At 45.3% G+C, this 27,477-nt stretch overlaps 1 protein-coding gene across 1 annotated transcript in view; it reads right to left on the minus strand.

Annotated features, from left to right (window-relative positions):
* Positions 1-384: 384 nt before the first annotated feature.
* GDF10 (growth differentiation factor 10) overlaps positions 385-27,477 on the minus strand; it is a 32,627-nt gene continuing 5,534 nt past the window's right edge. The window contains exons 2-3 of the mRNA XM_050960214.1: positions 18,959-19,866; positions 385-1,422 (exon numbers count right to left, since the gene is read on the minus strand). Of these exons, the coding sequence (XP_050816171.1) occupies positions 1,231-1,422; positions 18,959-19,866 (1,100 nt within the window). The 3' untranslated portion in view covers positions 385-1,230. The remainder of the gene's footprint in view (positions 1,423-18,958; positions 19,867-27,477) is intronic.

Here is a 27,477-nt window from a genome sequence, read left to right on the forward strand (position 1 = left end):
CAAGGGATGGGGGCAAATAAACATTAGAACAACTTGCCTAGGGAGAAGATAGATTCTTCATCATTTGAAGGCTTTAAATCAAGGTTAGATATCTTTCAAAGACCTGCTCTAGCTCCAAACAGAAGTTATGGGTTTGATGCACAAATTAGTGGGTCAGGTTCTCTGGCCTGCATTATGAAGGAGGCCAGAAGAGATTATCAAAACAGTCCCTTCTAGCTTAAGATAATACAAATTATTATGACAAGCATAACTAGGCTTTTCCAAGTAAGATAACTTTGATTTCCTTCTAATTAGCACAATGCAATAATCTATATTTAGAGACATGAAACATGCATGAGATTTAGAGAACCATTTTAACTAGTTTAGATACTACTGTACCTTTAATTTATTTAGCTTTTGTTAAAAGCATTTAACAGTTGATCTAGAGGATATAAAGTATAACTTACAAAAATATAAATCTTGGTTATTTTTAGTACTTAAACATATTACTATATAGTTTGTGTTATTCAGCGAATATATATGTTTAACAATCTGAAATTAACCAGCAAACTAGTGACTGTGGGAAGGAGTTACATACGTCTTTTGTAATATATATATTAGGGAAAGGTAACCAAAAGTGGTTATATTAACATACTGTATATATAAAAGCTTATACAGTACACTAGATTTGAATCCCAAAGGAAAATGTACATATTAAGCCTTTTATTACAGCATTCTTTTTCAGTATAAATATGTGGATTAAAAGGTATAAGTGAGTGTTTAGGCAAAAAAAATTACAATTTTTGTACAAAAAATATGATTCTAGAGTAAGCCTGCCTTTGCAGAGTCCATTTTTCACCTTCTTGGTTAGCTGAAGAGATAAAACAGTCAAGAAAATAGCACGTACAAATGTATCTTAGTCCTCAGTTTATGGCAAACTGTTTAAGTAGAAGTGATTACACTGAATACCAGATTTCTTAGCTAGCCAGGTTTTGTTTGTTTGTTTGTTTTTTAAAGTGGGGAATTTCTGGCTGCTGAATCCCTGTTAATCTGCAAGACACATGGTGACATTAAGGGAGATCTTTTGAGGGGAGCTTGTGTATTACTTTAGAGTCTCCTCATTCTTTCTGAGGATGGAGTTGTACACCTGCATTCATTCATAAACACAGGCCAATTGATTTCCCATTCACAACTTTCCCAGTGTAGCCGGGCAGGGGGTGCTGGTCTCCTTAAAGGAGCATTGGCATACACTTATCGGCAGGCACAGGTCTCCACAGACATATTGGGGTACACCTTTAAAACCACATTTTTGTTCTCATCTAAGAACAGGACGCTGAGGGAGTTCATCTTGTCAGGAACGCAGCAGGGTTTGGGAATGCCTGGAATGATTCCCACAGCTTTTACAATGCTCTGGATTGTGGCATGATTCGATGGCCGGACAATCTGAAACAGAGAAGGAAATAAATTACCTCTTCATTTATGGGAAGTCACTTTCCCATGGGCTTGGAAAAGAACAGCAGGGTTTTTTTTCTTTTTTGAACAAATGAAAATATGAGCCCAGACCATAGGCTTCTCCCAGGCCAGTGAGTCAGAGGGGTGCAAAGCACAGAGACACCCTCACCCCCCGCCCCCTTACCTGGACTGGATTCCTACCCAAGAGGGTGCTATCAGTCATGCTGCAGTGCTCATACTCTCTTAGCTTATGCCTATAGGAGAGCACTGGCAGTAAAGCTAGCACTCCATGCCCTAGGATAGAAGGCATGGCTAGGCTACTACAGCTTGCAGCTGGAGTGAGGCATTTCCCTATCCCCGCTATGTAGACAGATCTCACTGCCTCCAGCCCCTGCCTGCTTCCCTTTTCCTCCACCTCAGCAGGCCTCTGGCACCCAGAGGCCTAACATGATGCTTGGAGGAAACCATTGGAACAAAAGGAAAAGTGGTATGAAGTGAGTTTGCAGTTCAACTGGTGCAACAGTGGTGCCTTAAACAATACATAGCTCATGTTACTTTTACTACTGATTTTCTAATAGCAACAGACCAATGCTGTTCAGCAATGGGGAGACTTTAAAAAGGTATGCCCAATGGAAATAGTTTAGTACAGGATAACAAATTAAGCCAGGAATAAGTTCTCAGTATTTGGATCCTGGTACTGAAAGCACACTTCATCCAGTACTCTGCAATCCAAAAAATGCAGTTCAGCTCCGGCTTGTTGCTCAGTTATGTTATTAGGCATGTAACAGCTCTTCGCCCATGCTGGCCAAGCCCAGCTGCAGGCGGTTTAGGTACAGGGTGGTACCACAATTCCAATTCATGTCATACACTACCCAATTTACATACAACTACCTTGGCAACTAACATCTTACTTCTTGCATGTAAGGACCAATTGCTTTGCAGATTTGAGGCAAGCTCATCCTCTCAGGGTATTCCTTCCTACTCTGCTTACTATAAACATACCCACAATAGTTAGTTTAGTTAGTTTCTGCCTCCCTTGTTTACTAACAATAGTTAATTGTTTCAGCATTTTCTTGTTCGGGCTTGTCTTAACTTGAGGATGCTTATACCTTAGTTAGCACTAAATTTGATAGTCAAACCTTGATCTGGCCCTATGGGGAAACATTTGCCACGAACAATTGTGTACCAAATCTGTGCACACAGTTTCCGCAAACACATGCCTGCAGATCTGAAAATCCAGGGTTGCATATGAAAGAAGTCCCTTCACCCACTATTGAAATGCAGCAGCCTCTAGGATGAACATGGCAGCTGTTGAACAGCACACAGCAGCATTACGCAGCTATTTAGGATAGAAACAACACCATATGCAGTTGAAACTGTAGGATGATTTAACAAGGCAGAGTCAGTTCTTCCCTGCGATAACAAGAACATTGCTGCTTTCACTGAAATGAAATACGTGGCATGCGCTTGATTTTTTTATATAGAGGAGAGGGTTTTAGGAGAAACAGGTTTGATCCTCCTACTTCAACAATCACAACATAATATCCCTTGCTGCTTTTTAGTGACAGCAGCACATCAGTACAAACTCAGCCAAATGCTCTCAACCTAAACCAAGGAACTTGGCACCACTATGAGGATATGCTATGTGCTGCTTCTTCAGGGTTCCAAGACAGTGTCCTTACAACAAGTCTTGTCTAGTGCCTTATGCTTATTCAGGCCAGGCTCAGAATTTTGCCAGTCTTGTAGGAAGCCCGGCCCAAGTTTTGAGGAACCGTGGGCTAGCTTTTGCTTTATCTTTGTGCCAATACATGCTGTTAAGGGAAAGCTCGCAAGACTTGGAGCTGAAGGCACAGCAGGGATGGTGCTGAGGCATGGTATAATCATGGGCCACATGTTACATGGTAGTGAGTTTAAGCTACACACGGCAGGCCAAATTTTGTCCTACTTTACTCCTTATCCAGTCCCACTTCAGGAGCAATTTGGTCCTAAGAGTACAGAAGGGAGGGGCTGAAGCAGGAAAAAATACAGCCAGGAGGTGTGAGATAAAGTAGCCATCCCACACCTTTTATCTTACACCTTCAGACCCTAATTAGTTGCTTTCCTCTCCTACAATCTCACCACATGAGAAGTTATACCTACTTATGCCAATTTCCTGACTTACACCACCCTAAGAATTGGGTGTTATCTCATGGCTTTGACTTCTCCCTCCACGGGAAAAAAGAAAAACCAGGCAACACTTAATTAGTTTCAGGAAAGTTTCTTTGTTGGCTCTGAGCCTTGGATAAAGTGAAACTCATGGGTTTGAAATTTTGCAATGGCTGAAAGTGAAAATAGCTCTCACTTGTGGCACAGTCTCCACAGTTACCAGACAGGACGAGGGTGTGTTGCAGCAGGGAGCTTAATAAATATAGGAACTTCCTGGTAGAGGGAGTTCTCTAGTTGTTGCTGAAAGGACGATTCTTGTGTTTACATCCTTACCCTACATGGTGTCAGCAGTGGATCCATCTCGTTAAAGGAGTAGAGGAAAGAAAAGAGACTTGGAAAATCAGAGGAGATCTCTGAAAGCAGCAGCAAAAAGGAGGCAGAGCCTTATCTCATCTCAGCAATGGAACCCATAATGCAAATGGCACCATCAGAGACATCTGATTTTGTCAACTCAGGCAGCTGGCCTGGCTGGAGCTGGAGATTTCAGCAATTCCAATAAATTTCTGGTTTAATAGAGAAGACAGAAGAGTACCAGGTAAATGCCCTGATATTTGCCATGGGTGTTGCTGATAACTTATGTGCCTTATCAGTCACTGATGAGGAAAAGAAAAAGTGCTCCAAAGTGAAAGAAGCTTTTGATGTCCATTTCTTAGGCAGATAGAATATTATATATGAAAGGGCCAAATGTAATAGGTGGTGCCCGGAACAATGGGAAACAGCTAAGACATATTACTGGAGTAATAGTAGTTCATAGCCTCGCAGAACATTGCAAATATGGAAGGTTAGAAGAACTAATAAGACACAGAATAGTTGTTAGTATAAGAAAGACCAATTTATCAGCACAGCTTCAGTTAGATCCTGATCTCACACTAGCAAAAGCTATAGCAAAAGTGAGAATGCAAGAAAACATAAAGAAACAGCAATGTGCTAGCAGCACAGGGAGACTGCATTAGAAAACATTGACACAGCAAACAGAAAAGGACATATGTGAATGGAGCAGTCAGACCAAATGTACAACATAAGAACAATGCACAACTGCCGCGGGGAGAGGCCAAAGAACTGCCATAGGAGGGAAGCTTGGAAAAGTTGTGGAAGGTATGGAAAGACACCATGCCACAAATGGCAACAACGTTCAGCAAAAGAGGAAGAACACGGGAGATGCGACTAAAGGGGACATTTTGCAATAGTGTGAAGTTCACCAAGAGTAGCGGTAATGATCCAAGAGCAAGTGTATTCATCAGACGACAATGAATCCAACCTTCTAGGTACTTCATCTCCAATAGAACACACAACGCCTTCGTACATAAGCATAAATATACAGTCAAACTCTTAAAGTTACTATTGATACTGGGGCAACAGTCACTGCAATTCCAAATACAAATTTTAATTGATCCCAGGATGGAGATCTGCAAAGACCAGGGATGGGCAAACTTTTTGGCCCAAGGGCCACATTGGGGTTGCAAAACTGTATGGAGGGCCAGGTAGGGAAGGCTGTGTCTCCCCAAACAGCCTGGCCACCACCCCCTATCTGCCCCTTCCCACTTCCCATCCCCTAACTGCCCCCCTCAGAATCCCTGACCCATCCAACCCCCACTGCTCCTTGTCCTCTAACCGCTCACTTCTAGGACCCCCTCACCCCTAACCATCCCCTGAGACTCCACCTCCTATCCAACCGCCCCGTTCCCCGTCCTGACTGCCCACCTGTCCCCTATCCACACCCCCGCCCCCTGACAGGCCCCCCGGGACTCCCACACTTATCCAACCCCCATCCCATTCCCCAACCCCTGACTGCCCCCCCCCAACCTCCACCCCTTATCCAACCCCTCAGCCCCAGCCCCAGCCCCCTTACCATGCCACTCAGAGCAGCATGTCTGGCAGCCGTGCCGTGCCGCCTGGCCAGAGCCAGACACACTGCCATGCTGCTCTGCAGGAGCACGCAGCCCCGCTGCACAAAGCACTGCCTGCGTGGCGGCGTGGCAGCGGAGGAGGGGCCGAGGGCAGCCTCCCTTGCCAGGAGCTCAGGGGCCAGGCAGGATGGTCCTGCTGGATGTGGTCCTCGGGCCGTAGTTTGCCCACCTCTGACAAAGACCAAATAAAATTTATGTGAGGCTAGTATACTGGATGTTTTGTGGCTAAGTTCCTAGGAAAACTGGAGATGGGACAGAAATTTCTATCTAGAGCCCCAGTTGAGCAGCCACCAATGGAAGAAGAAAAGGCTTTAGAGAAAGATCTCAAAGTCTACATTGATCTAGTTCTGGCAGCAATTTCAGCATCTGTTAGCTGACTTCAGCAAATTAGAGATGAACAACTAAAGGAAGAAACTTGCCAGAAACTGACTCAATTCTGCCAAAGAGGGTGGGATGGAAGGAGGCAACTTCCAATAGACCTATTACTGTACTGGCAGGAACAAAACAACCTTCACATTGCTGATTGCCTGCTTCTGAAAGGATAGCACATTCTTATCCCTTGGTACTTCAGAAAGAGGTGGTCTTCAAAATCCATAAGGGACACCAAGGTATAAACTTATGTGGGGCATGAGCACAACAATTCATATGGAGGCCTGGTCTGAGCAGGCAAATTCAGACCTTAGTAAAGGGCTGCAAGATATGAAACAAGAAAAACAAAACAAAATAAAATAATCACTAGAACCATTCCTCTCTACAAAGCTATCTGACCAGCCTTGGCAGCAGGTAGTCACAGATTCATTTTTCTGGAAAGGCCACACATACATTATTATAGTTTATTACTTCTCCAGATATATTGACTTGGCTGTAGTTTCACAGGCTTCATCAGCACAGGTCATCCAGAAATGAAAGTCAATATTAGCTAGCATGGAATTCCTGAAGGCCTCATAATAGATAATGGACCTCAATTTACCTTTGAGACATTCCTAGCATTTTCACAGGAGTTTGAACAACATACTAGTAGTCCATAATAACCCAGAGCAACAGGAAGGAGGAGAGAGCAGTGAGAGTTTCACAAGACTTACTCAAAATCAGTGGACCCATATAAAGCACTCGGCATTTTGGTCAACCACCACTTACATCTGAACTATCTCCAGCAGAAGTTCTGCTGGGAAGATGACGGAGGATGCCTCTACCTTAAACCTAAGTGGCATGACCTGAAGGAATTTTGAAAATAAGATGCTGAAATAAAAGTTCAGCAGCAACAAAATGTCAGTGTTCAACACATAACAAAAGCACTACCTGAACGGAGACCAGGGAACAAAGTGTGGAACAAAAGCATCCAGACATCTGAAACTTGGCAGAAACTCCTCGATCCTACCTAGAGGAGAGTCCAAAAGGACTTCTACAGAGGTATCGGGTTCATCTTCAATATTTCCCAGGAGTTCTCGAGTTGCTGCTTCAAGCACGGCTCTTTGTGTTCATACTCTCGCACTACAGCACTGATTTTTCCACAATGACGCAATGCTAGATAGATGCTCGTAGACATGGAGCCAGATCCATAGCTGGTGTAAGTCAGCATAGCTCCACTGAAGTCAATGCAGCAGTGATGATTTACATCACCAGAAGATATAGATGATTGATATTGACAAGGGTACGGTCCTGGAGATGTTGTTAGCAATATGTCCTCCCTGACATTAACCATGCCTCTCTGGAGGGAACTGGATGGCTCAGGAGATGGTAAGTGGCTACAGAGCTGCTCCCCATTAGTTAGTGTAGTAGAATCCAGTAGTGACTAAAAGTCATGAGGCTCATTTGTGAAATTCTCACTGATGATGGTGAACACTTATGTGAGTAGTCCTACTGAGAGGTTGCTTGCCAGCATGAGGAACGATTCCAGTTGTGTGGGATAAGTCTCATGACTGGAATACTGGTGCAGGTGGGATAAAAAAGGAGATGTTTGTTGCATTATACTTCAAGAATATATTCACTTGCGCTGAGGTCCAGAAGGAGGTGAGAGGAAAATCAGTTGATAGACTCTGGGTGAAGATAAAAGGGGGAAAAATAGAGGTGATATCATGATAGGGGTCTACTATAGCCTACCAAATCAGGAAGATGAGGTGGATGAGGCCTTTTTAGAACAAATAACAGAAATACTCAAAACACAAGACCTGATAGTAATGGGGGACTTTAACTACCCAGACATCTGTTGGAAAAGTATTATGGGAAACACAACATTTCTAGTAAGTTCTTGGAATGCACTGGGGACAATTTTTTGTTTCAGAAAATGGGGGAAGTAAGCAGGCAGACATCCATTTTAGACTTGATTCTGATCAACAGGGAGAAATTGGTAACAAATCTGAAGGCAAGCCCACTGATGGGGGGCAAAGGGGGCAATTGCCCAGGGGCCCGGGTGATTTAAAAAGGCCTGGGAGCCCCCAGCCACCATTGCCAGCAGCGCAGCAGGGCTAAGGCAGGCTTCCTTCCCATCCTCGCTCTACACTGCTCCTAGAAGCAGCCAGGGTGTCCCTGTGGCCCCTGGGAAGGGGATCTCCACACGTTGCCCTCACCCCGAGCGCAGACTCCGCAGCTCCCATTGGCTGGGAACTGCAGCCAATGGGAGCTGTTGGGGTGGTGCCTGTGGGCAGTGGTGCATGGAGACCCCCTGATCCCCCCACCTAGGACCCGGTACCAGAGGTGTGTGCCAGTCACTTTTGGTAGCCGCTTGAGATAAGCACTGACTCTCTGGCCCTTTCCTGCACCCCAAGCCCCTTTCCAAGTTTAAAGCCTGCCTCTCCTCCTGCACCCAAACCGACCCCGCACCCCCTCTCCCACTCAAACTCCCTCCCAGAGCCCACCCCCCCATCTGTACCCAAACTCCCAGAGTCTGACCCTGCACCTCCTCCCACATCCAAACTCCCTCCCAGAGCTTGCACCAGCACCCCCTCCCACATCCCAATTCCCTGCCCCAGGCTGGTGAAAGTGAGTGAGGGTGGGGGGCAGGATGGAATGAGCAGGGGGCAGGGCCTCAGAGAAGGGGTGGGACAGGGGCGTGGTCTCAGGGAAAGAATAGGGCAGGGGACAGGGTAAAGGTCTTTGCGTTTGCGCAACCCTACCAGGTGGGCATGTGAAAGCCCTGGCCATGCCAGAAGAGCACACCCAGCAGCACAGCCAGCAACTCGCTGGGCACCAGCGGCACAGCTGGCAGCTTGCTAGGCATCAGCCAGCATAGGTGCAGCACTGCCCAAATGTCAAGTGGCCCGTGTCCACGCAGGCATGGCTTGTGCATGCATGGGGGCCCGTTGATTGTTCTGCCCTGGGGCTTGGAGTTGCTGTCAGCAGGGCCTGTCTGAAGGTGAAAGGCATTTTGGGTGAAAGTGATCATGCATTACATCTATGACTTCTTCTAACAAAAAGAAGGAGTGAGACCAGCAAAATAAGGACAAGGGACTTCAAAAAAAGCAGATTTCAACAAATTCAGGGAACTGGTTGATGAGGTCCCATGGGAAGAAAATCACAGGGAAAAAGAAGTTCAGGAATGCTAGCAGTTTCTTAAGAAGACATTAAAGGCACAACTGCAAACTACCCTGATATGAGGGAAAGATAGCTTCAATAATAAAAAGCAATTCTGGCTCCACCAGAAGCTTTTTAATGACCTGAAAATCAAAAAGAAATCCTACAAGAAGTAAAAACATGGACAAATTTCTAAGGGGTGCAAAGGAATAGCACAAGAACAAAGGGAAAAAATCAGAAAGGCTAAGGCAGAAAATGAGTTACACTTAGCAATGGACATAAAAGGCAGTAAGGCGAGTTCTTTAAACATATTGGGAGCAAGAGCAAGACAAAAAGTGTAGGTCCTCTGCTTCAGTGGCTCTCACTTTATCCAGACTACTGTACCCCTTTCAGGAGTCTTTGCCTTGCTTACCCCCCAAGTTCCACTTCATTTAAAAACTACTTGCTTACAAAATCAGATATAAAAATACAAGCGTATCACAGCACACTGTATTGAAAAAGTCCTGACTTTCTCATTTTTTGCCATATAATTATAAAATCAATCAATTGGAATATAAATATTATACCTATATTTTAGTGTATAATGTATAGAGCTGTATAAATAAGTCGTACGAAATTTTAGATTATACTGGCTTTGCTAGTGCTTTTCATTTCACCTGTTGTAAAACTAGGCAAATAGCTAAATGAATTGCTGTACCCCCTGGAAGACCTCTGCATCCCCCAGGGATACAAATACCCCTGGTTAAGAACCATTGCTCTCCTTAGTAGGGAAGGTGTGCTCATAACTGATAATATCAAGAAGGCTGAGGTATTTAATGCCTATTTTTCTTCAATCTTCACTAAAAAGGTCAATGGCCACCAGATACTCAACACAATTAATATTTACAACAAGGGGGAAGCAACATAAGCCAAAACAGGAAAAGAAAAGATTAAAGACTATTTATATAAGTTCAATGTACTCAAATTGGAATGGCCAGATGAAATTCATCCTAGGGTACTTAAGGAACTAGCTGAAGTAATCTCAGGACCATTAGCAATTACCTCTGAGAACTCATGGAGGATGGGGGAGGTCCCAGAGGACAGGAGATGGGTAAATATAGTATCAATCTTTAAAAAGTGGAACAAAAAGAACCCTGGGAATTACTGATCAATCAGCCTAATTTTGATACTGGAAAATATACTGGAACAAATTATTAAGCAATCAATTTGAAATCACCCTGGAGGATAATAGGGTTATGAGGAACAGCCTGCATGGATTTGTCAAGAACAAATCATGCCAAACCAAACTAATTTCCTTTTTTGACAGGGTTACTGGCCTAGTGGATAGGATAGGTGGGAAGCAGTAGCTGTGATATATCTTTGTTTTGGTAAGGCTTTTGACACAGTCCCACATGACAGTCTCATAAGCAAACTAGGGAAATGTAGTCTAGATGAATTTATTATAAAGTGAATGCACAACTGGTTGAAAGACTATACTCAATATAAATTGTTTATTGTCATACTGGGTGGGTATATCTAGTGGGGTCCTTCAGGGTTCAGTCCTGGGTCCGGGTACTATTTAATATTTTCGTTAATGACTTGGATAATGGAGTGGAGAGGATGCTTATAAAATTTGCAGATGACACCAAGCTGGGAGTGGCTGCAAGCACTTTGGAGGACAGGATTAGAATTCAAAATGACCTTGACAAATTGGAGAATTAGTCTGAATTGGACAAGATGAAATTCAATAAAGATAAGTGCAAAGTACTTTACTTAGGAAGGAAAATCAAATGCACAACTGAAAAATGGGGAATAACTGGGTAGGTGGTAGGACTGTTGAAAAGGATTGAGAGTGGGGGGTTATAGTGGATCATAAATTGAATATGAGTCAACAACGTGATGCTCTTGAGAAAAAGGCTAATATAATTCTGGAGTGTATTAAAAAGAGTGTCATATGTAAGACATGGGAGCTAATTGTCTTGCTCTATTTGGCACAGCTGAGGTCTCAGCTGGAGTATTCTGTCCAGTTCTGGTCCAACACATTAGAAAAGATGTGGAGAAAATGGAAGGAGTCCAGAGAACAGTGACAAAAATGATAAAAGATTTAGGAAACCTGAGGAGTTTTCTGAGGAAAGGTTAAAAAAAACTGGACATGTTTTTTGACTATGTTTAGTCTTGAGAAAAGACTGAGGGGGGACCCGATAGTCTTCAGATATCTTAAGGGCTGTTGTAAAGAGGATGGTGATCAATCATGCTCCAGGTCCACTGAAGTTAGGATGAGAAGTAATGGGCTTAATATGCAGCAAGGGAGATTTAGGTTTAATATTAGGAAAAACCTTCTAACTCTAAGGATAGTCAAACCCTGAAATTGGCTTCCAAGGGAGGTTGTGGAATCCCTGTCACTGGAAATTTTTAAGAACAGGCCAGACAAACATCTCTCTGGGATGAAGTAGGTTTACTTGGTTCTGCTGCTGGACAGGGGGCTGGACTAGACGACCTCTTGAGGTCCCTTCCAGCCCAACATTTCTATGATTCTATTGTTGGGGGGATCTAAGTGAACTGGTTAGTGGAACTCAATTCCTAGCAGACAGGCATCCACACTATCAAAACTGGCCACCATCAGAAGTGGCACTTATTTGGCAATCCCAGCAGCCAGGCTAGTGATAGACAGGCCATGGAAATGGGACTTATCCCTTACTTCACAGGTAGTCTCTTTGAGCCAGGGGAGAGGCATTGGGCAAGGTGTATCAGCGTGCAGTGCTGATTCCTGTGTTTTGGGCATAGATTTAAGACTTCACTCTCTAGTCAGTTTCTTATTAAGATCCCAGCAGAAAGGAAAACACTTCTCTCCTGATTTGTCAATGCTCAGCATCCCAGATGTATCACATGGCTCCAGCATTGTATCCCGCAAAGAGAGCCCTTTGTTCTTTAATTACAGCCTATCAAGCTCCCATTTCCATGTTGGTTGGTCCAGGACAAGTTTTCAGAGCAGCCTGAACCTGACCTCTAACTTTTATGACATCCAAAATCACATGCACACATTCTTGACCACTTCATTTCGAGTGACCACATTTTTACATGTCCCAACATTTGTATTTGCCCTTGCAAATAGCATTTTCTCCCCCCACCCACCTCCTAGAGATTAAGTAGCTTGGAAGTGGATAAATGAAAACTGTATCCAAGAATTTAGTTTTCCTTCTCTGTGCTCAAATTGTGAGTGCTCAAACTTAGAAGCAATGACAGAAAATTTGGCTTTATATCTCAGTATTGTATTTATTTTCTCTGAAATACAAGTTGTGAGCAGCCAGCAAGCAGACTTTCCAGAACAGTGGGACATAACAAAAGACAGGCCCAAACCAAAACCACAGATCTGAACCCACACAGATTTTGGAGCTGCATCTATCAAAATTTCAACTCTGTGGCTCAGATGCATCTACATGCCTAATACTTCTGAAGGCCAAGTAGTGACAGCATGAAAACTGGATTCATTTTGACACCTGAATACTTAGAGAGAAGTACGTCTATAGTTTGCTGTTCCTTATCTTAGAAACAACTTAGCCTATTTATGATATATTTCAGATTTAAGATTTTTTTTGTATTCCAACTAAGAATTCTTCACTCACTTTTGGCCCTGTGCAGTGTGGAACAGCAGGTTTTAACACAGAAAAACTGACATAATCAATTTGTTCACAAGAACCCAGATTTGTTGGAGCAAAGGGGCTTACGGCTGAAGCACAGGATTGGGAGTCTGATGTGGATTCTATGCCACAAACTTCACAAGTGGCCTTGGGTGATCTCTGTGCCTCAGTTTTCCCATCTGTAGAAAGGGATGACACCTATTTCAGTTTGTGGAGAGTCCCTGATGTAAATCATTATCCGTTATTTGTGTGCAGGTTGGGTAATTCATAGGTTAAGGCCAAAAGGGTCCACTGTGATCATTTAGTCTGACGCACTGTATAACGCCGGCCATAGGATTTCCCTCAATTAATTCCTATTCGAACTAGAGCAGATCTTTTTAGAAAAATATCTAATCTTGATTTTAAAATTGCCAGTGATAGAGAATTCACCACAACTCTTGGTAATTTTTTCCCCAATGATTAATTACCCTCATGGTTAAAATATTGTGCCTTAGTTCTAGTATGAATTTGTCTAGCCTTTGGATCTTGTTTGTTTGCTGGATTGAAGAGCCCCTTATCATCAAATTTTTATTCCTCATAAAGGTACTTATAGTCTGTAACTAAGTCACCCCTTAACCGTCTCTTTGTAAACTAAGTAGATGGAGCTCCTTCAGGCCTGGTCTACACTACGCATTTAAACCGATTTTAGCAGCGTTAAACCAATTTAACTCTGCACCCATCCACACAACGAGGCCCTTTATATCGATATAAAGGGCTCTTTAAACCGGTTTCTGTACTCCTCCCCGACGAGAGGAGTAGCGCTGAAATCGGTATTACCATATTGGATTAGGATTAGTGTGCCCGCAAATCGACGGTATTGGCCTCTGGGCGGTATCCCACAGTGCACTATTGTGACCGCTCTGGACAGCAATCTGAACTCGGATGCAGTGGCCAGGTAGACAGGAAAAGCCCCGCGAACTTTTGAATTTCATTTCCTGTTTGCCCAGCGTGGAGCTCTGATCAGCATGGGTGGCGATGCAGTCCCAAATCCAAAAAGAGTTTCAGCACGGACCATGCGGGAGATACTGGATCTGACCACTGTATGGGGAGACAAATCTGTTCTATCAGAGCTCCGATACAGAAGACGAAATGCCAAAGCATTTGAAAAAAATCTCCAGGCTATGATACAGAGTCCACAGCACCATGCTGCTTGACAAGCATAACGGAAAGCCAAAGAATCAAATGGACGCTCATGGTGGGAGGGAGGGGGTACTGAGGACTCCAGCTATCCCACAGTCCCCAGCAGTCTCCGAAAAGTATTTGCATTCTTGGCTGAGCTCCCAGTGCCTGTAGGGTCAAACACATTGTCTGGGGTGGTTCAGGGTATAGCTCGTTAATTTACCCCCCTCACCCCACATCAAAGAATAGGGAAAAAAATCGTTTCTTGACTTTTTTCAATGTCACCGTATGTCTACTGCATGCTGCTGGTAGACTCGATGCTGCAGCAGTGAACAGCAGTATCCTCTCCCCTCCCCTTCCTGGTGGCAGATGGTACAGTGCAGTAGGACTAGTAGCCATCCTCGTCATCATCCCATGAGTGCTCCTAGCTGGCCTCAGGTGACTCCCAGTCATTCTCAGTAGATGGTACAGAATGGCTGGTAACCGTCTTCATCATAACAACTGGGGACTGAGCTCCATCAGCCCCCTCCCTTTCATGTGTAAAGAAAAGATTCTGTACTGCCTGGACTATCATACCAGCGGGATGCTGGACTCTTCTCCCTCGCACCATTTATTGTCCTGCCTGGACTATTATAGCAGCTGGAGGCTGCCTCCCCGTCATTTTATCTCACTAACAAGTCAGTGTTTCTTATTCCTGCATTCTTTATTACTTCATCACACAAATGGGGGGGACACTGCATCGGTAGCCCAGGAGGGTTGGGGGAGCAGGGAAGCAACGGGTGGGGTTGTTGCAGGGTGTCATAAACAGATAGCTAAGGGTTAATGTCTCTTTCACCTGAAGCACCTGACCAGAGGACCAATCAGGAAACCGGATTTTTTCAACTTTGGGTGGAGGGAATTTTGTGACTGAGGTCTTTGTCTTTGTTTTTCGTCTGCCTGTTTTCTCTGAGCTTTGGAGAAGTACTTTCTACTTCTAGTCTTCTGTTTCTAAGTGTAAGGACAAAGAGATCAGATAGTAAGTTCTATGGTTTCTTTTTTTTGGTATTTGCATGAATATAAGTGCTGGAGTGCTTTGATTTGTATTCTTTTTGAATAAGGCTGTTTATTTAATATTCTTTTAAGCAATTGACCCTGTGTTGTATCATCTTAATACAGAGAGCACATTTGTATGTATTTTTCTTTCTTTTTATATAAAGCTTTCTTTTAAGACCTGTTGAAGTTTTCTTTACTTCAGGGAAATTGAGTCTGTACTCACCAGGGAATTGGTGGGAGGAAGAAATCGGGGAGATCTGTGTGTTGGATTGCTAGCCTGATTTTGCATTCCCTCTGGGGGAATAGGAAAGTACTTTTTGTTTCCAGGATTGGGAACAGAGAGGGGGGAGTCTCTCTGTGTAGTTTCACAGAGCTTGTGTCTGTGTATCTCTCCAGGAGCACCTGGAGGGGGGAAGGGAAAAAGGATTATTTCCCTTTGTTGTGAGACTCAAGGGATTTGGGTCTTGGGGTCCCCAGGAAAGTTTTTCAGGGGGACCAGAGTGCCCCAAAACACTCTAATTTTTTGGGTGGTGGCAGCAGGTACCAGGTCCAAGCTGGTAACTAAGCTTGGAGGTTTTCATACTAACCCCCATATTTTGGACGCTAAGGTCCAAATCTGGGACTAAGGTTATCACACAGGGGCACCCCCTAGAATGGCATGTAGCTCATCATTTCTGCAGGATCTGACACGGAGTGGCTGTGCTCTCTGGTCCTCTGGTACACTGGTTCTGTAGCACACTTGCACCACATTCTAGGCAGGATTGACTCTATTTTTAGATACCATAAAGAAGGGATTGACTCGGGGAGTCATTCTCATTTTTGTCTTTGCGCCCCCGGCTGACCTCAGCCAGGGGCACCCATGACAGCAGCAGACGGTACAGAATGACATAACCGTCATCTCATCGCCAATTTACAATGGCATGGCAGACGGTACAGAACAACTGATAACCGTCTCTGCTGTCTTGCAAAGGCAAATGAATGCTGCTGTGTAGCACTGCAGTACCACGTCTGTTAGCAACATCCAGTAGACATACGGTGACAGTAAAAAAAAGCTAAACTGGCTCCATGATGGCCGTGCTATGGTGTCTCCCAGGGCAATCCAGGGAAAAAGGGCGTGAAATGATTGTCTGCCGTTGCTTTCACAGAGGAAGGAATGACTGACGACATTTACCCAGAATCACCCGCGACACTGTTTTTGTACCATCATGCATTGGGGTCTCAACCCAGAATTCCAATGGGCGGAGACTGCGGGAACTATGGGATAGCTATGGGATAGCTACCCACAGTGCAACTCTCCAGAAATCAACTCTAGCCTCAGACCATGGACGCACACCACCAAATTAATGTGCTTAGTGTGGCTGCGTGCACTCTACTTTATACAATCTGTTTTACAAAACCGGTTTATGTAAAATCGGAATAATCCCGTAGTGTAGACATACCCTCAGTCTCTCACTGTCAGGCAGGTTTTCCAATCCTTTAATTATTCCCTTGGTTCTTCTCTGAATCCTCTCCAGTCTGTCAACATCCTTGTTGAACTGTTGACACCTGAACCGGACACAGTATTGCAATAGTGGTCGCCAAATACAGAGGTAATACAACCTTGCTACTCAAAAATCCTCAGTATATGCATTATGCTCAACTGCTTATCTGAGCAGTTTGCATGTACACCTGCATTTTCTATGTAAGAACATAAGAATGGTCATTCAGAGTCAGACCAATGGTCCATTTAACGCAGTATCCTGTCTTCCCAAGAGCGGCCAATGCCAGGTGCTTCAAGAGGAATGAACAGAAAAGATAATAATAAAGTGATCTAACCCATGTTGACCATTCCCAGCTTCTGGCAAACACAAGCTAAGGACACCATCCTTGTTCATCTTGGCTAATAGCCACTGATGGACCTATTCTCCACAAACTTATCTAGTTCCTTTTTGATCTCTTGGCCTTCACAACATCCTCTAGCAAGGAGTTCCACAGGTTGACTGTGTGTTGTGTGGAGAAATACTTCCTTTTGTTTGTTTTAAACCTTCTGCCTATTAATTTCATTTGGTGACCCCTAGTTCTTATGTTATGAGAAGGAGTAAATAACACTTCCTTATTTACTTTCTCCACACCAGTCATGATTTTATAGACCTCTATCATATCCCCCTTAGTCATCTCTTTTCCAAGCTAAAAAGTCCCAGTTTTTTTAATCTCTCCTCATTTGGAAGCTGTTCCATATCCTTAATCATGTTCATTTCCCTTTTCTGTACCTTTTCCAATTCTAATATATCTTTTTTGAGATGGGGTGACCAGATCTGCATGCAAAATTCAATATGTTGGCATACCATAGATTTATATAGAGGCAATATGATATTTCCTGTCTTATTATCCATCCCTTTCCTAATGATTCTCAACATTCTGTTCACTTTTTTGACTGTCACAGAATGGATGTTTTCAAAGAACTATCCACAATGACTCCAAGATCTCTTTCTCGAGTGGTAACAGTTAATTTAGACCCCAACATTTTATAAGTATAGTTGGGATTATGTTTTCCAATGTGCATTACTTTGCACTTATTCACATTGAATTTCATCTGGCATTTTGCTGCCCAGACACCCAGTTTTGTGAGATCCCTTTGTAACTCTTTGCAGTGTGTTTTGGACTTAACTATCTTGAGTAATTTTGTATCATCTTCAAATTTTGCCACTTCGCTGTTTACCCCTTTTTCCAGATCACTTATGAATATATTGAATAGGACTGGATCCAGTACAGAACCCTGGGGGACACCACTATTTACCTCTCTCCATTCTGAAAACTAGCCATTTATTCTTATCCTTTGTTTCCTATCTTTAAACCAATTACTGATCCAGGAGAAGACCTTCACTCTTATCACACGAAAGCTTACTTTGCTTAAGAGCCTTTGGTGAAGGACCTTGTAAAAGGCATTCTGAAAATCTAAGTATACTATATCCACTGGATCACCCTTGTCCGCATGCTTGTTGACCCCCTCAAAGACTTCTATTGGATTGGGGAGGCATGATTTCCCTTTACAAAAAACATGTGGACTCTTCCCCAACAAATGCACATTTGTCAGATTTCTGAAGCTGTATAAGTTGTGCCCTGCTTTGAAAGTATGTGGTTTAAAAATCCAAGTCTCTACAAAATTATCTCCACATCTTACAAAAACTCCATAGATTATCCTTTCTAGTATTTTCTGCTATTTCTTATCGTGCTCTGTTGAGAGCACTGATGATATCTACACATTTGAATGTAGAAGGACATCTCCAGTGAGTGTAGAAAACTCATTTGTCTGGTAGTGCTGAATGAGGAGTTAGATATAAGATTGCTTTGACATACACAGGTTTTAGCAGCAAAGAAAAGCAGGAAATCATAATAACCATAATGTACATCTGGGGTAAATCTAGAAGGCAAAGCTCCCACAGGACTTCATCTTGGAACTTTATTAATATGTTTCATCTACTTCTATAGAAGGGATTCAAAACACAGCAGTAATACTATTGTATTGTATTGTTGGGCCCCATTAATGTAGAATCTTCCCTCCCATCCAAATGCAAGCTGAAGATTTAGTGCGTGTGATAATAGTTTAATCCATTGTGTATGCCTGTGTGCTGTGGTTTGAGGTCCTAAAACTAGAAATATTGGGCTGAAATGTAAGTTGAAGATCCATATTAAGAAAAATTTCTTAATGGCAATATCTGTTAGGCTTCAGAATAGACTCTGAAATAATTTGGTGGAAACCCCATAGAGGACAGAGCATAGGACTGGAACTCAGAAGACCTGTGTTTGTTTCCTGGCTTCACCACTAGCCAGCTGGATGACCTTGGGCAAGTCATATCACCTCTCTGTGCCTTAGTTTCCCCAACTGTAAAATGGGTATAGTGATACTGACCTCTTTTTAAAAAGGGCTTTGAGATCTGTGGATGAAAAGCACCATTTAAGAGCTAGTTATTTGCATTAAACTAGATTGAGTAGAGCCCTTGAGCATTATGAAGAAGGGAAAAATCCCACAATAGCAGGAGCAGTTGGATAGAGTAAGTAATCTTAAATCAACATATTGCAAATAAAGACAAGTGCATCAGCAGTAGAGACTCATACTACCTTGGGCATTGGAAACTCGCAAGCCCCAGCACAGTAATATGCTTCGAATGACTTGGGAGATATGATCCATTCATTCCAGCCAATGTCGGCAAAGTCCACTTTCATATATCTTCTAGAGCAAATCCTGGGCTCGTTCCATTGTTTTCGTCTGGCTTTCTTCATGGTTTTCTCATCAAAATTTAGCATCTGAGATTTTGAGAGCACCTCTGTGTTTTCCTGCCCTTTCCTCCTCCGGTCCTTGCGTGAGGTTTTGGGTTTTAGGGACTTGTAGGCACTTTCCCATATGTCATGTTTGTTGTATTTGTTGTTGTTATATTCCACCTCCGGCAGCTCGTTGTTCTGGATAGAGCTGGAAAGAAATATGTCCCTCCTGACCCGGGTGTCTGTGGAAGCATTGGGGGATAGGCTGGGATCCCCATCACTGGAAGGGAATGGGTCATATCGCTGTAGAGTCATGGCCACACTGTTGGGTTCCGATATGGCCAGGTCATTAGCATAAACCAGTATGTACGGTAAGTGACTGGTTTGCTGTTCGGTGAAGCCCTGGTATTTCTTTCCAGAGTCAAGCTCCACACAGAGGATGAGCTCACCATCCCGTTTAGATTCCTTTATGATGTGTGAGATGTCCTTCATCTGCCAAGCCCCCCGCCTGTGGAGGAACACCGTGACATTGCCTTTCACCAGCCCATAGGCGGAGTTCTGGAGAATGCTTCGGAAAAAGAGGCTGAGCCGTGGGATCTGGGGCAAATGGAGGAGGCGGCAGGATGAGTTCTTGGAGCGTTTGCAGAACACTTCCCGGTGCCGGGGGCGCTTGTCCGAGTAAAAGTGGAATGTGGCAGTAAGGATCAACTCTGAGTCCTGCATGGATGTCAGATTGAAGCAGTACTGGGGCTTCTGGTCCAATAGCTCTGCAAGAGAGTGAAGAGAGACCAACAGATCAACACTCAGGGGACAATATATAATTAACCATGAATGCCAAGAGTGGCTAAATAGTTGGGCTTACAGACCCAATGCTCTTCTTATGTACCTCACTGCAGGCCAAGAGTGACTGGGCTCAATGGCGTTACACCAGCTTAAAACCAGGCTCAGTGAGAGGAGACTCAAAGCACCTAGAGACCCCAACAAGGTCAGTGCCCCAGTGTGCTAGGCTCTGTGTAAACACCCAGGACTCCCTGCTCCCAAAGAGTTGATAGTCTAGGCAACCAAAAGGAAGATGATCATCCCTGCTATATAGATGGGGAACAGAGGCATAGGGCAATTAAGTGACTTGCCCAAGGTCACAGAGAGTGTGTGGCAAAGACTCCCACAGGACTGAATCCAGACCTTTTGTATTCTGGCCCACTGCCTTAACCAAAAGACCAGCCTTCCTCCCAGTTCCTTCTGCTCCTCCTCATTCCCAGGGCCGCCCGGGGGGGGTGGTAATTTGCCCCAGGCCCCACAGGGGCCCCCACGAGAGTTTTTAGGGGGCCCTGGATCAAGGTCCTTCACTCACTCCAGGGGCCCTGGAAAACACTCGCGGAGCCTGGGCCCCCAGAGCTTCTTCCGCTCCAGGTCTTCGGCGGCAATTGGGCGGCAGGGGGTCCTTCCGCTCTGGGACCCACTGCCGAAGACCCCAGGCCCCCTGAATCCTCTGGGCAGCCCTGCTCATTCCCATTCATTCCCTCCCTCGCTCTCTTTCCTATGTCCCTCCCACAGGTCCTCTCCCCCATCCTGGTAGAAGGAACAGCCTCGACATTCAACAAGCCTAGAGCTCAGGAAGCCAGCACCCAGGATTTGCTTTCAGCGAACACACACAGATGCAGGGGTTGTTCTGCTGCTGAGTCACCATCTACCCACGGGCTGTGACAAAGCAGCTATGTCCCCCATAACAGTTACCCCTCCCCTTGTGCATTGTGCTGGAGCCAAGCAGGTTCCTCCCAGTCACCAGGGACTCTGATGCTAGCGCTGAGAGCAGGGAGACAGTGTCTCCTGTGCTCATGATGCACCCTCTATGAGTGCCCAGCTAGCACGGAGGAGGACCCAACCTGAATGATGGTTGCAGTGTGGCATAGTGCTGAGGTTCTCAAACTGGGGGGGCATGCGCCCCCAGTGGGTATAGAATGTATTCTGGGGGGGATGCAAAAAGCATTATGAAAAAAATTTACTGCGCACATTTAGAGCTGGGCAGCTGAAGAGCAGCGGCTGCTGTCTGGGCACTCAGGTCTGAAGGCAATGCTACCAGCAGCAGCAGCAGAGAAGTCATGGTTCCAATGCCATACCAGAGCTGAGTGCCCAGCTAGCAGCTGACACTCTCCACTCTGCCTTAAAAGCTGAGCAGAGAGCAGTGGCTGCTGGCTGGCCAGCCAACGGGGGCACAAGCTACTACAGACACAAAGAAGAGGGGCATGATCAAATAAATTTGAGAACCACTGGCATAGCGAACGGAGCAGTGACCGGTGACCTGGGTTCTACTCCTAGCTGTGCCACTACCCTGCTGGGTGACTATGCACAAGTCACTTTATTTCTCTGTGCCTCAGTTTAACCAGTAAAATGAGTATAAGGATACTGCTCTGCTTTGCAAACTGCTCTGAGACCTATGGGTGAGAGTACTAGGTAGAGCTCAGTATTAATGTAGTGGGGACAGGACAGACTAACAGGATGGGGCACAAGGGAGGGGGAGTGCAAAGCAGAGACAGGATGGGGTGGCTGCTTCAGGCTTTCCCATCCCTCCTTTTGACCTTCTTCATGCTCTCCTGCTCCCTCCCCCAGTCTGGTCTTGAGGACCTCTCATTCCCATTGACTCCCCTCAGACACCCCTGGCTTTGTCCCCACTGCTTCTGCTAGGTGAGATGCTCCAGTCTCCTCGGATGCCCTTCCCCCTGCTCTGGGCACCCTGAGCAGGGAAGAAGGGACTATTTGTCTCGAGCAAGGAAAGTCCCACAGAGCTCTGAGACTGAGGCAATAGAGAAGCTTCTAACTGGAGATGGGCCATAATCAGCCCCTGTGAGATTTGAGGATATTTAGATTGGGAGCCAGTTCCAAGCTTTGGGGCTTGCCCATGGCAACTCGCTGGGTAGTTCGTAGGCCATGTGTACCTTAGAGGATCATCAGTTATGTGGCATTAAGGAGAAGCCACCAGAGTCAAGCCAAAAAGGAGGAAGTGTTTGTGGCTGCTGGGAAGTGGGGCTAGCAGGGATTTTTGCCCTTTGTGAGTTCTAGCAGCTCTGCCTCCCCTTTCCAGGCAACGTGTCTGCCTGTCTGCTTCCCCCTCACCCCAATGCCAGTTCCCAACAGGAAACAAGCAGAACCCACCTGAGGAGGAATGCGTGTAGAGCTCAGTGGGGGCAGGGCTGTGGCGGCCACAACAGGTGAGGCAGCAGCACAAGGCTACCAGTTTCATTGCAGGAGAGGCCTGCCTGTACTCCAGCTTCTTTGCAGAGGAGGGCCAAGGCAGCGAGAGGGAGTCAGAGGTGAGAGATGCACAGGGGAAAGAGGCCAATGACAACAGATCAGAGGTGTGTAACCCTAGAACACTCAGTCGTAGGGGTATAAGGATGTGGAGGTTCTAACCTCCCCCTCTTCCCATGCTCCCACTTCTGCAAAGAAAGTAATCCACAGATCCAGAGCATAAGACTGGGAATCAGGAGATATGGGTTCTACTCTGACACAGGGTTCAGGAGGGTTTGTACTCGATGTGGCTAAGCCGTGCTTCCCCAGCTACACTATTCATACAGCTGCTAGCTCTCATTGGGCTACCGCAAGTATGTGTATGTGGGCTGGGGAATCGCACTCCTAAAATGTATTGTAGACGTAGTCACTTATATTCCTTGCCTCAGCTTCCCTATCTCTATAATAGAGAGAAGGGCTTACCTGCTTCCCAGGACTTAATACTCAGCCCTTATATGCTCTTATATAGCTCTTCTCGTTCACTGATCAGAAGGCGCTTTACACAAGTGATTGGTAAAACTACTCCTGTTTGACAGAGGGGAGAAGAGAGGCAGAGAGAAGAGAAGTGAGTTGGTCACAGTCACACAGTAGCTCAAGAGCTGAGACTAGTAGCCAGGTTGTATTCACAGTCCAGTTCCGTATCTGCTAGACTCTGCTGCAAATGTTTACAAAATGCTTTGCTAGCCGTTGGTGCAGGTACACACAGAACTTCAGTGCAATACAGTCTCATATCCCTTCTCCCCATCACCCCCTTTCTCCACCCCCCAACTACTAGGGATAGGGACATGAAATCAGAGCTCTGCTAATTCTTCCCCACCAGAAACTAATTCATAATCGCACCAATCAAGCACACAACTGATGCTGAAGAGATGCTGGATGTCCTTCTGCAGTGGCCAAGCCGTAGCAAGAGAGCCAGGTGAAATGGATTTGAGAGGTAAAGGCCCCTCAACAGCTTTAGCTAATGTGAAATGAAGCTCCTAGACTTTTAACCAGGCCAGGCTGATCACAGGGCTGGTTGCCAGTTCATTTCCTATGCAAGCTACCTGGGACCCAGTTATTTTCTGAGGCTACCTTTCCCCTTCTGCCCCACCCCAGCAGTTGTGATCAGTGGGGAACATCAGCTGCTGATTCCCAGGGGAACTCACTATCTGGGGGTAAGGTGCCATCAGCTGCAAGCACACAGCATAGTGCTGATGTCTGCTTTACATGCGCAAGGTTCTGGATTTGAGTCCCAGTAGGACCAGTTGATCCAAAGAGCCACCAGTTGCAATACAGAATGGAAGAGACACCTTCATCTAGGCCTACTTGTAAGTATGTAAATTAACTGGTAATTAATATGACTATTTCCAGGAAATAATCAGACCGGAGATTAAAGAAGATGCAATGCAGAATATGGGAGGGTGTGGAATATTGCTCTCTGTTTTGGGAAGGCAATTGACAACAGAAAACACATCTGAGGTTCCCAGAGTACTTTAGATAGGAACTAAGACTAATATTCCTATAAGTCAGGTTAGTATGTTTCCCTATTTTACAAATACATTCTCTCATTTCTGTTTCTCTGTTTAAGACCAATGTTTTCAAACTTGGCTGTTTGATTTTCAGAGATGCTGAGTACCCACAGCTCCTGTTGTCTTGACCTGTGGCAGTGGGAACTCATCATGTCTGTAAATGAGTTTACTTCTACATTTAGGAACTAAAATAGATGTAAATCCCTAACCTTTGAAGATTTTCACCTATAAAGCTTGTCTGAGGTCACCCAGCAAACCTATGGCACAGTGGGACTTCTAATCCTATACTTTAACCAGTAGACCATGCTTCCTCCCTTGTATGCAGCATTTGGGGGCCTAGTTTAATGCAAGGGGGGGTTATCTACTTTGCTTTTGTGTATAGGTCCAAATTCTGGTCCTACCGTAGTCAGTTGTAAGTCTCCTATTGCCCAGGATTTGATCCTTAGAATTCAAACCTGACTCTTAAGCTTGAAGCATTTCATTCTGCATGCAAAATACCCGTGTAATCATGGAGCAAGTAGCTATTCATACCATCCCCTGAATTGTCCCATAAGGTACAGATTATTCAAGTTTTAGAGGGCCGTTTAGAAATGGCACCAGACTCAGCAGACGGTGCCCTCGATCTGTTATATATCAAAACGAAACCTTGGTGTTTTTACTTTTGTGACACAGTCGCAATGGCATTCCAGGCTCAGAAGAGTGGTAGCTTCCCATCTAATTTATCCATAGCCCTAGGTGTAAAGCATTTACATTGTCAAGAGCTGCACAGATCTGAAAGATGTAAACACTGCAGGGAAAGTCTGTCCTTGGATCCCCCATAGGGTTCCCACTGAAGACAATGGAAACCAAGGACACAGCTGACAACAGAATGTAACGCGCCAAGGAGAGCAGGAATTAGGACGATCTAGGCAGTATAAATAAAAGGAGCAGGATGAAAGCAAGCACAGGAAAGCTTTGGCTGGTTGTTAATCATTAGATCTGTTAGGCTGTGCAATAGCCTCAAGCAGTCCAGGTTCCACTCTGTCCTCCTGGGAGACATTATGGGGCTTGTCTACATCAGAAAGTTGCAGCGCTGGTGAGGGAGTTACAGCGCTGCAACTTTGAAGGTGTACACATCTGCAGGGCACCACCAGCGCTGCAACTCCCTGTTTGCAGCGCTGGCCGTACTCCCGTTTTGTCTCGGGTGTAGAGGATCCAGCGCTGGTGATCCAGCGCTGGTGATCCAATGTAGACACTTACCAGCGCTTTTCTTGACCTCCGTGGAAGGAGGAAGCCTCTGGTAATCAAGCTGGTCTCCTTTCCCGGTTTGCTCTCTCGTTCCCGGAGCCCAGAGCAAGCAGGTCTCCTTCCCTGCGGTTTGCTGGGTGGCTCCGGGAACGAGAGAGCAAACCGCGGCGAAGCGGGTCTCCTTTCCCGGTTTGCTCTCTCGTTCCCGGAGCCCAGAGCAAGCAGGTCTCCTTCCCTGCGGTTTGCTGGGTGGCTCCGGGAACGAGAGAGCAAACCGCGGCGAAGCGGGTCTCCTTTCCCGGTTTGCTCTCTCGTTCCCGGAGCCCAGAGCAAGCAGGTCTCCTTCCCTGCGGTTTGCTGGGTGGCTCCGGGAACGCGAGAGCAAACCGCGGCGAAGCGGGTCTCCTTTCCCGGTTTGCTCTCTCGTTCCCGGAGCCCAGAGCAAGCAGGTCTCCTTCCCTGCGGTTTGCTGGGTGGCTCCGGGAACGCGAGAGCAAACCGCGGCGAAGCGGGTCTCCTTTCCCGGTTTGCTCTAGCGTTCCCGGAACCCCCCTTGAAGCCGCCCAACAGCGCTGCAGTGTGGCCACATCTAACACCACTTGCAGCGCTGGTTGCTGTAAGTGTGGCCACTCTGCAGCGCTGGCCCTATACAGCTGTACTAATACAGCTGTAACAACCAGCGCTGCAAAACTTTAGATGTAGACATGGCCTAAGACTGGGCATTACACTGGAATGTCTTGTAGAGTATAATGCCATGTCTTGGGGTAGGGCTGATGGACTAAACTCCCTAATCAGTTTATTTCCATCTGATGTCTCTGGCACTATGTAGAGCAAAATGAATACTTTTACCTGCTAAAACCAACTTTTTACTTGCTCCTAGAACACATGGCGTCCCCTAAAATGCCATTAGCCTTACAATAGTCTGTGAAGTGGTGGTTCATTGGCACCCTTATCATATTGACATCTGCCTTGACATCAGTTGGTCTGGCTGAAAAACAGGCCTTTAATTGTTGATATTGTTGATGTTAGCTAGCCAAAGCATCTCCTTTGTTCTTACACTTCAGTATAGGCATCTAATCAGCAGTAGCATCTGGATGCCCAAACCAACCTCAGAGCCCCATTGTGCTGGGTGTAGTGCACACAGAGTAAGAAACAGTCTCTGCCCCAAAGAACTTACAGCTGAAAGAGACCAGGGAAGAATTATTAGCCCTATTGTATAGAAGAGGGGTGGAGACATGGAGAAGCTAAATGACTTGCTTAAGGTTACACAGAAAATCTGTGGCAGAGCCAGGAACTGAACCTGGACTCCCAAGTTTCAGCCCAGTGCCTTAAAGAAGTCCAAAGGCTACAGTGCTTCAAGCAGAGATGGCCGGAAAAGGGAATTTCCATTTAGCTGGAAATTCCACAATGGTGACACTTCATTCCAAGGCAGAACAAGACACTGAAATTGTGGAATTTCCATTGAAATGGCACGATCCAATGAATGGGACAATTCACTTTGGTGTTGGCTTACCAGGTGACATACCTTCAGCCAGCCACCCTGCCTGCCCCATCCATCTGCCAGGCTGGAAATGAGGCTGGCTGTTTTCTCTTGAACCTGTTGACAGAATTGACACATTCCCATAGAACATTTCAATTCAGTCTGTGCCTCTAAGAATCTGTCAAAATGACCACTTGGCAAAAAGGTTCACCGGTCTGTAACAGTAGCTCCTGACAGGCCTGACGAACTCACTACACCCAACACATTGCTTTTATAGTATTTATCCAAAGAAATTCAAGTGAGGTATCTAGTAAAAGCTTGTGTCCTATTGAGCCTCATAATTGCTGAGAGTTGTATGTACTGAGGCTATTTAAGGAGTCATGTATATAGTCTGGAAAGTAGGTTTTAAAGTCTGAGTCAAAAGCGGGGTTGATGAGCACGTTTTGACCAGACAAAGGATATATATTCACTCCCCTGCCTTGGTTCACATGTAAAGTAAATAAGCATTGTAAGTCAACACAACGGAAATCCATTTGCATACAATATCAACATGAAGATGTGAAGGCAACATGGAAACAGCTCACCAGGGAATTACCATGGGGTCATCCTGACTCTGGGGACAAAACTTTGGGGAACGTAAAGGGAAGGGAAGGTAAAAAGACACCCTTTCATCCTTCGCTGAGGAAGCAAGGTCAGTGCTTTCTGCATTTGTGAAAGGGGGACCCCCGCCCTGTTGGTTGGAGACACTGGAAGATTGCTTTCCGTGAGATAAACTACTTTAGACAAAGGTTTAGCCCATTCCAGTTAAGTTTAGATTCTAGGGAGCATATTATACTTTGTTTGATATGTAACCATTCCTCTTTCCATCACTGTTGTCA

This window comes from Gopherus flavomarginatus, chromosome 6 (assembly GCF_025201925.1).
Source record: "Gopherus flavomarginatus isolate rGopFla2 chromosome 6, rGopFla2.mat.asm, whole genome shotgun sequence".
Lineage (NCBI taxonomy): Eukaryota > Metazoa > Chordata > Testudines > Testudinidae > Gopherus > Gopherus flavomarginatus.